Raw genomic sequence first — 10,000 nt, 5'->3', positions numbered from 1 at the left:
CGCCCCTACCCGCCCATACCCGTACCCTAACCCTACCCCTACCCGTACCCTACCCCTACCCGCCCCTACCCGTACCCTAACCCTACCCCTACCCGCCCATACCCGTACCCTAACCCTACCCCTACCCGCCCATACCCGTACCCTAACCCTACCCCTACCCGCCCCTAACCCTACCCGCCCTACCCATTATCTTAGTATTGTCTTGCATACCTTGGATTTAGAGCAATATTTCACTTAATGTAAGAAATGCTTTGTATGAACTGCTGGTCACGCTGCTGGAATAAGTCCCAGAGGGCCACCGGATTAGGATTCCTCAGACTCGTTTAATAGCCCTTCTGTGTGGATGATGGATCAGACGCTCGGTGCACGGGGGAATGTTTCCAAAGGTCACGGGAGGTGGAGTCATTTCATTGTTAAAATAACGTTGTTGTACCTTGGTTAAAGTCATTTAGTTTACAGATGGGATTGATACATAACTCGTGCATATTAATTGAGACTTTGGACTGAATAAAATAGCTAAATATATTGCAAGCTGCGTCTTATAATGATGAATTGGAGAAGGATGTGGGAGAATGCATAGTGGAGGAGTGGCTGGGCTGGCTCTCCATGGAAAAGGCATTTCTAGTCATTTTAATCAATTTGCAAGATATAAAACTCAATTGATATGATTCCATTTTTTTGTTTCTCTTGTCTCCTGAGCTTGCGGTGCCTCAGTTGGAAATAGTTTAAATTTGAAAAGTGATAAGTTAATGTGAAACTATATATTGTTGCTTGTTTAATAAAGTACTATGTCTCTCTGTTTCTGTGTCTCTCTGTCCTCCTCAGAGCATGGGAAAGGGCTCCTTATGGTGCATAGATCCTGAGTACAGACAGAACCTGATCCAGGCACTGAAGAAGACGCCCTTCCACTCCCACTCCCTCTTCTCTGCCTCCACCACCTCGCCGGAGGCCTTCCAGAGGTAAGCACACGGGTGCACAACACGCACAAACACACACACACGCACGCGCGCGCATGTATGCATGGATGTGCATGCAGTGTGTGAGGAGGCTCTGTCGTCCTGCAGAGTTTACAGATGATACCTCACAGTTTACAGATGTTACCTCACAGTTTACAGATGTTACCTCACAGTTTATGGATGTTACCTCACAGTTTACAGATGTTACATCACAGTTTACGGATGTTACCTCACAGTTTACAGATGTTACCTCACAGTTTATGGATGTTACCTCACAGTTTACAGATGTTACATCACAGTTTACAGATGTTACCTCACAGTTTACGGATGTTACCTCAGTCAATGCTTGACAGTTGCTGATTAGATGGGTATGTCTTGGCTGGAAGGAATGAAACCAGTTGTGTCCAGTTGTTGTGTCCAGACTTCTCTGAGCAACACAGCGACCACACAGTCCAGTGCTGTGTTCCAATATCCATGATTCCATGAGTACACTTAAACCTAGTACACTATCCGCACTCACTAAGTGTGCTAATTTTCAGATGTCAGTGTTGTTCCATATCGAGTGCTCCGTGGTGCACTAACCGGAAATTAAGATCACGACTGCCGCTGCGGCTCCTCCCCCGCAATAAACCTCCCGCTTTGAACAGTGAACTCTTTACGCCTAGCAGCTATAAAAAGCTATAAAAGCTATAAAAACTAAAAAATGACTCAATTAATGCAGGCTGTGTGGAAAATGTGCCGACTTTGGCTCAGCCTGGCTCCGCCCTCTTCTGCTATGTAGCTAAGATGGCTGCCGTTGAGTACGAAAAGTGTACATCGCGGCCATACCACCCTGAACACGCCCGATCTCGTCTGATCTCGGTAGCTGAGCAGGGTCGGGCCTGGTTAGTACTTGGATGGGAGACCGCCTGGGAATACCAGGTGCTGTAAGTGGTGTCGGGTGGTGGCCAATAGGTGGCACTCTACCCTCTGGCCCCTTCACTCATCAATCCCGATGCCCCAGTGCAGTGATGGGGACACTGTGCTGTGGAAGGTGCCGTCCTTCGGAGGAGACGTAAAAACCGAGGTCCTGACTCACTGTGGTCATAAAAGATCCCAGGACACTTATCGCAAAGAGTAGGGGTTTCCCCGGTGTCCTGGCCCAACCAGGCTCATTCAATCTGGCCTCCTAATAATCCTCCTGTACAATTGGCTGACTTATCAATTCCCTCACTCTCCACCTCAAGCTGGTGTGTGGTGAGCGTTCTGGCGCAGATTGGCTGCCGTGCATCACCCAAGTGGGTGCTACACACTGGTGGTGGTGAGTTAGGTCCCCCCCTTCTGTAAGCGTCTTTGGGTCATTGAAAAGCGCTATATAAATATAATGAATTATTTATTAATTATTATTATTATCGATCCACACTTCGCGGTTTGACCGTTTTGAGTACACCATCCGGGTCCTTTCAGTACACTTATTTTCGCCCGATCTGAATTGTAACGCCCTACGTACTCAAACTAAGGCTAGTAAGTACGGATAGTATTGATATTGGAACACAGCAAAGGTCTACAGCCCTCTGGGTCTCCATCACTGGAACACAGCGACCACAGTCCAGGTCTACAGCTCTCTGGGTCTCCATCACTGGAACACAGTGACCACAGTCCAGGTCTACTGCTCTCTGGGTCTCCATCACTGGCTGAAACACTCCAGTAATTGCATTCAAGGGTTTATGGTAGCACATCAATTCAAAGCCTTAACGACTTATCTCGAGTAGTCAGTGGATGTTTGGACTCCCAGACACGTGTCACATTTTATTTTCACCATTGGTACAAGCCTCGTTCAACTGCCTTATTGATATGAGAGTGACAGATAGAGAGATGGACAGATGGAGAGACGGACAGACACATGAGCAGAGGATACAGAGAGGAGGAAGAGAGAGGAGGAAGAGAGAGGAGGAAGAGAGAGGAGGAGGAGGAGAGAGGAGGAGGAGAGAGAGCAAGCAAAATAAAAAAGAATTATCTCTTCCACTGTTCTGCTTCACTTGATGGAGTCCTCCACACACACACACACACACGTACACAGGTACACACGTACACACACACACAAACACACACACACATACACACACACAGACGTACACACACACGTACACACACACACACGTACACACTTACACACAGACGTACACACACACACACACACACACACGGTGAACAGCTGGTACGTCCGCCTCTCGCCGCGCTCGCCCTTGTGAGGTGATTAGCGCTGCTAGTTGTCCCCGGCAACGGAGCCGCTTCCATGGCAACGGAGAGACCATCACCACGGAGACAGGTGCCGGGAGACGCAGCATCACGCTAGCGTTGTTTTCTTTCTTCTTTTTTATTTCCTCTTTTGGCTCTTCGTATTTTACAGAGACGCACACGCACACACACAAACACACACAGGCGCACACACACTCAAAGAAACCATTCAAAGGTGTGTGTGTGTGTGTGTGTGTGTGTGTGTGTGTGTGTGTGTGTGTGTGTGTGTGTGTGTGTGTGTGTGTGTGTGTGTGTGTGTGTGTGTGTGAGGGCTGGGCGGGGTAGGTGCGGGGAAGCTGCCATTGTCAAGGAAACGCAAAGCTCACCATGGCAACAAGCAGATGGCTGCAGTGCTGCAAGTGTGTGTGTGTGTATGTGTGTGCGTCTGTGCGTGTTTACGTGTGTGCGTGTTTGTGCGTGCATGCGTGCGTGTGAGCATTGAGAGTTATGGGCGATGACCAGCAGATCGTCCACTAGCTGGGGGAGATTAATGTTAGATGAAAAGAAAAAGGGAGGGAGGGGGGAGGGGGGTGGGCAGGTTGGCCAAGGGGGGAGGGGGGGGGGGGGAGAGAGGGCGAATGCTTCCCGCCCTCGTGGGGCCTCCTCTTGTCTCCTCCTGCCTCCCCTTGTCTCCTTCCCTCACACTGGTCCATTTCCAATGTATTTTGTTGTGAGGGGAGCAGAGAGAGGAGACAGGAGAGAGCAGAGGGGAGGTTTTTGGTTTTTAAAATCCCTTTATTGCACAACTGCAAGGAGAAAACAGATCACTGTCACATCATCACTTCAGCAATGCAAAAAACAAAAAACAAACAAAAACAAAACAGAAACATCCCTAAAATACAACAAACAAAAAAAACGTGTTTCTGTAGTCAGAAGCTTACATTCAGCTCTCCTTCACCCCCCACAGAGCATAAAACCCCTCCAACAGCCCATATGTGACTGAAGCCCTGCATATCATCCATCATTTGATAATAGGCATGTTCCACCCTCAGTCGGGCCTTCAGCAGGCCCTTCAGAACCAGCACCGGCTCCACACTACCGATACTCTGAACCCGGTTCCTGCGTGTCAGCCAGATGGCTAATTTGGCAGAACCCGATAAAAAGTTCACCAATGTGTGTACATTCTTCTTCTGAGCACAGTACTTTGGGCCAAAAATAACCAAATCAAAAGAAAACTTCTCCCCTAGACCCTGAAACCACTTTTTTAAAAGCTCAAACAATACTGTCAGCCGAGGACACTGAACGTATAAATGCACCAGGGTCTCAAACTGGGAGCAGAAAATACACTCCACCCCCTGCTCTGGATCCAGGTGTGCTCTGTACCTGTTGGTAGCTATTGCTCCATGTACAATCCTCCACTGGAGGTCTGCTGTCCGTTTTTCAACGGGCAGCTTGTACAAAGACCGCCAGCTGCCTTTCGGTGAAACGTCTGGACCAAAAAAATCTGTCCACCTCGACTCCTGCAAGCCTGCCAAAGAGCGCAGGTTCAAAACCTTAGAGCAGATTTGGTACAAATCCTTCTTCCCGGCAGCCTGAAAAGTCTCCAGGTGTGGGGTTGTGAGAGACAGCAGCTGACCTCCTCCCTCCTGCCACTCCCCCACAACTGGGGTGATATACAGAGCGGGGAAACTGTACTCTCCCTCTTCGCTCCACTGGTCACACAAAGTGCGTTTTTTTGCAAATTCTCTCAGAGGTTGTTGCAGGGCAGCACAGACTTCCGCCACAACTCTGCTGATCAACCTGATGGAGGTGGGTGATGTTACTTCTCTCCTTCAAGGCATCCACAGATGTTGCCGTCATCTTCATCAGATGGCACAGCTTGGTGCAGCTAGCCTCTCTAAGACAGGCTCGCAGGCTGGCAGATTGCAGTGTTTGAGTCCTTATAAGGTCATTATAAAACAAAGGTTCCTCAAACAACCACATGCCCGGAGTCTCATTTGTGGCACGTGCAACCTTAAAAATCTGCCATGCCTGCAATACCGAGCTGTAGAAAGGTGTCAGTCCAGTTAAATCCACATCCTCAAGCTGTAGAAGGAAAAGCTGTTTATCGTAGCCCAATCGCCCAGCTCCCTTCAGCAGCAATCGAGCCACGTCAAACCAGCTTGGCCCGCAATTATACAGCAGCCTTTGTGCAGTCTGAAGTCTAAAAGATGCAATTTTGGCCTGGATGTTAATCAGTCCCTGCCCCCCTTCAGCCACAGGCAGGTAAAGTGCTGCTGCCCGGACCCAGTGCCGGCCAGACCAGAAAAAGTCCAGGATGACTCGCTGAACGTCCTCCATCAGGCCTCTCGGTGGCGTCAGAGCAATCAGCCTATGCCAAAGAGTCGAGGCGACCAGGTTATTGGCCACCAGAACTCTTCCCCTATACGACAGCTGGGGTAGCACCCATTTCCAACTGGACAACCGAGCGTCCACTTTCTCCTTAACGCCCTCCCAGTTCTTGTTTTGAAACCCCTCAGTGCCCAAAAATACTCCCAACACTTTCAGGCCTTCCTTCCCCCACTCAAGACCTCCAGGCAGACTGGGCACTGCCTGAGACCTCCACTGTCCCACCAATAAGGCCTCACTCTTTGCCCAGTTCACCCGAGCAGATGAGGCCTTTTCAAACAGGGACAGAGTATCCTGCAAACACTGAACATCCCCCTGGCTGGAGACAAAAATATTAACATCGTCTGCATACGCAGAAACAGTAAGTGGACGATCAAGATTATTGGACCCCGGCAGTGAGAGACCACTGAGCCGACCTCTCAACATGCACAGCAAGGGCTCAATAGCTAGGCTATATAATTGACCGGAGATAGGACAACCCTGTCTTATCCCTCGCTGAACAGGGATTGGCCGACTCAGCCCTGCCCCCATCCTTACCATACATTGAGCACCACTATACAATAAACCAATCCAGGCCAGAAAACCATCACCTATACCAAAAGCCTTAAGTGCAGAAAACAAATAAGAGTGATCCACCCTATCAAAGGCCTTCTCCTGGTCCAAAGAAACAATACCAAAATCTACATTATGGGATCTACACACATCAATTATATCTCGAATAAGGAAAATGTTGTCCATAATTTTCCTATCAGGTACACAATAACTTTGGTCTGTATGTACAAGTATTCCCAGGATGTCCTTAAGTCTGTTGGATAGGGCTCTGGAAAGCACCTTATAGTCCGTGCAAAGGAGAGCAACCGGCCTCCAGTTCTTAAGTAAGGCCAGGTCTCCTTTCTTGGGAAGCAGGGAAAGCACAGCTCGCTGACACGAGACAGGAAGCGATCCTGTTCCGAAACACTCCAATAAAACCCCATGTAAATCATGTCCAAGGATATTCCAGAACCGCTTGTAAAAGTCAGTGGAGAGACCATCAATCCCTGGTGCCCGCCCTGATGCCATCTGATTGACAGCGGCTGTCAACTCGTCCAGAGTCAGCTCAGAGTCCAGAGCAGCTTTCTCTCCTGGGATGAGTTGAGGAAGTCCCTCCAGGAGCTCCTCACGGCACTCCATGCTGCACTGCTCTGCCCCAAAGAGGTCCGCGTAGAAATCCATCGCATGGGTCCTCATCTCACCCGGACTGGTAGTCACTCTGCCATCAGGAAGCTTAAGGCAGGTCATCTGCTTCCTCTGTGCCACCGATCTCTCCAGATTGAAGAAGAAAGAGCTTGGGGCATCCATGTCCTTTAGCTGGAGGAAGCGAGACCTGACAAGAGCTCCCTTCACTCTCTCCTGCAGGAGGGAGCTCAACTCCAATCTCTTCTCCTGCAGCCGATGACCCGTGGTGGGATCCAAAACCCTATGTGACCCCTTTTCAATATTCCTAATACTGACTTCAAGCTCCTGAATTGCTGCCTTTATCCTAGAAGTCGAGTGAGAGGTATATTGCTGGCAAAAAACACGAATCTGGGCCTTGCCAACTTCCCACCACAGCTTCAAAGAAACGAAATCTGATTTCCTAGATTTCCACTGCTGCCAAAAATTCTCAAAGCTTTTGCAGAAAGTACGGTCCTGCAGAAGTTTACTGTTAAAAGACCAGTAGGACCGCACCCTTTCACCTGGCGAAATGACCAACTCTACGCTGACATAGTGATGGTCAGTAAAGCCAACTGGACTTATGTGACTTTTGATTAATCTAGAGCTAAGACTTTTGGAAATGTAGATCCTATCTAGCCTAGCTGCACTTACCCTGTTATTGCGGACCCTCACCCATGTGTATTGTCTGGATTGGGGATGTTTTACCCTCCATGTGTCCAACAGATCCAGGTGTGCGATGACACCGCTAAGGCTCTGGGATGACTGTGGGTGGGGTTCCTCACTTGTCCTGTCTATAGTAAAGTCCAGGGTACAATTAAAATCCCCGCCAAAGATGAAGTGATCATGCTGGTAATTCCCCACCTCACTTTCCAGCAGGGCGAAAAAACCCACTCTTTCCGTTCCTCGATTTGGGGCATAAATGTTAGCAAAGCAGAACACAGAGCCCTCTATTTCTGTCTTGACTATCAAAAGCCTGCCCTTCACCACCTCAGTAGAGGATAGAACCTTTACATTGGCATCTTTTCTGAACAGAACAGCTACCCCTGCAAGGTTGGTGCCATGACTAAGGGTACATGAACCCTCCCACCATAAACCCCAATCTATCTCATCTGCTGGATTAGTATGCGTCTCCTGCAAAAACAGCACATCAACCCTTTTTTGAGTGGCGACTTCAGAGATTAATGCCCTTTTTTGTCTGTCTCTCCCTCCACCATTGATGTTCAAAGACCCTATTTTAAGGCTCTGCATAGAGGTCAGAGAAGAGAAACAGATACAATGAACAAAGCAAGAAACAGTAAAAGAGGAAAAACACCGTGTGGTACATGATCATGTTACTTTTTAGTCTTCTTAGCAGTTTTACCTTTTTTCGCTTTCCTCAGAATTGTAATATGCTTTTTGAGGCGAAAACGTTTCTTTTCATCCAAGAGGTCAAACCCGACCAATCTTTTCAGTACATCAACCGATCTGATGAACTTTTCAGTGTCACTGAAGTAGTCATTCAGCTAGATACTGTATCCGACTCAGAGTCATACTCCATATCCTCCCCTTCACAGGATGCCTGACTACTTGAAATACCCTTTCCTTCAGTGGTGATCACAGTGGGATCTCTGCCTGTACAACTTGTGGAAGCTGCTTCAGTGCCTGCAGACTGAGAACTGCTCAGGTTCTCCGCAGCCACAGGAGCCTGCTGTTTCTTAGGATCGCTCTGTTCCTCACTATCCAAGTCAACCTCTTCAAAATGAGGCACCGGTGGCACCGAACCAGTGGCACCGGCTACCACGTTCACAGCACCGGGATCCGCACCCGCATCCGCGACCGCGGCGCCAGCACTGGAGCCACCAGCCGTGGACCCAGCACCGGACTCACCAGCCGCGGACACGGCCGCGGAACCAGCACCGGACTCGCCAGCCGCAGACCCGCCGGCCGCGGACTCGCCGGCCGCGGACTCGCCAGCCGCGGACTCAACACAGGACCCGACAACCGCAGACCCACTACCCGACCCGCCAGCCACGGACCGAACGGAGCCGTCCGCCGCATCAGCTGAGCGAGCCGCCCCCTGCTGTCTATGTGGACACGCAAAGCGTTTATGTCCCACATCTCCACACTCAAAACATTTGAACTGTCCTGAGCTGGCGTACACCATATAAAACCCATCACCGTGCTTCACTCTGAACGATACATCGAGTGTTTGTGTCGGCGAGTCCAGGAACATGAACACCTGCCGTCTCAGAGACTGCACGTGCTTCAGTTTGGGATCCTTACATCCCAAACTCACCGTTTTAAATCCACCGGCAAACTTGCCAAACCTACGGAGCTCGTTCTCTAACAATTCGTTCGGTATAAACGGCGGAACACCGGACACGGTGATCCGCGTGGAGGGAACCGACAGCGGGGAGACCTGCACGAATAGGTCCCTAATAAACACGCCACTCTCTACCAGCTGATACACGAGAGGCTCTTCTTTCAGGAACACAACCACTGCTTTATTCATTCTCGATGCAAAAGATAATTTAACATGACCTACCTGCTCACCGACAGCCAACAGAACTTCCTCCACAGTAACGCTACTATCCGGCGGGACTATCCTAACTCCCTGCCGAATAGACGGAGGTGGCGTCTCGGGGGACGCCATTTCTCCCGAAAACCTCCCGACACAACCACTGATCACTCGCCAACACAGTAAAGATATTGATAAATCTTACCTGATCATGCACATAGAACAGACGGAGAAACCAGGGAAAACCGTGAAAAAGGGACAGCAAACAATTCAAAACTCCGCGCCACTCGCACCCCCACCACCGCCACTCACACACCGGAAACGGGAGAGGAGAGGAGAGGAGAGGAAAGAGGAGAGAGGAGAGAGGAGAGAGGAGAGAGCAGAGGGGAGGAGAGGAGAGGAGAGAGGAGAGGAGAGGAGAGGAGAGGAAAGAGGAGAGAGGAGGGGAGGAGAGAGGAGAGGAGAGGAGAGAGAGGAGAGGAGAGGAGAGAAGAGGAGAGAGGAGAGGAGAGGAGAGGAGAGGAGAGGAGAGGAGAGGAGAGAGGATAGAGGAGAGAGGAGAGGAGAGGAGAGGAGAGGAGAGGAGAGGAGAGAAGAGAAGAGAAGAGAAGAGAAGAGAAGAGAAGAGAAGAGAAGAGAAGAGAAGAGGAGAGAGGAGAGGAGAGAGCAGAGGAGTCCCCATCAGAAGAGGAGCAGCCGGACCTGTGTTCTGAGGCTTTGTCCTCTCCATGACTTTGGTTCCTCTCTC

The 10,000-nt window shown here is 49.9% G+C and overlaps 1 protein-coding gene and 1 pseudogene across 1 annotated transcript in view; both read left to right on the top strand.

The window, feature by feature from the left end:
* The window catches only part of foxn3 (forkhead box N3), a 44,159-nt gene that overhangs the window by 6,874 nt on the left and 27,285 nt on the right, over positions 1–10,000 (top strand). Inside the window, exons 2-3 of the mRNA XM_060051286.1 lie at positions 785–962; positions 8,385–8,781. Of these exons, the coding sequence (XP_059907269.1) occupies positions 785–962; positions 8,385–8,781 (575 nt within the window). The remainder of the gene's footprint in view (positions 1–784; positions 963–8,384; positions 8,782–10,000) is intronic.
* On the top strand, positions 1,771–1,889 carry LOC132458359 (5S ribosomal RNA; annotated as a pseudogene).

Source organism: Gadus macrocephalus, chromosome 5 (genome assembly GCF_031168955.1).
Source record: "Gadus macrocephalus chromosome 5, ASM3116895v1".
Classification (NCBI taxonomy): Eukaryota; Metazoa; Chordata; class Actinopteri; order Gadiformes; family Gadidae; genus Gadus; species Gadus macrocephalus.
This window is presented reverse-complemented; position numbering and strand designations above follow the sequence as displayed.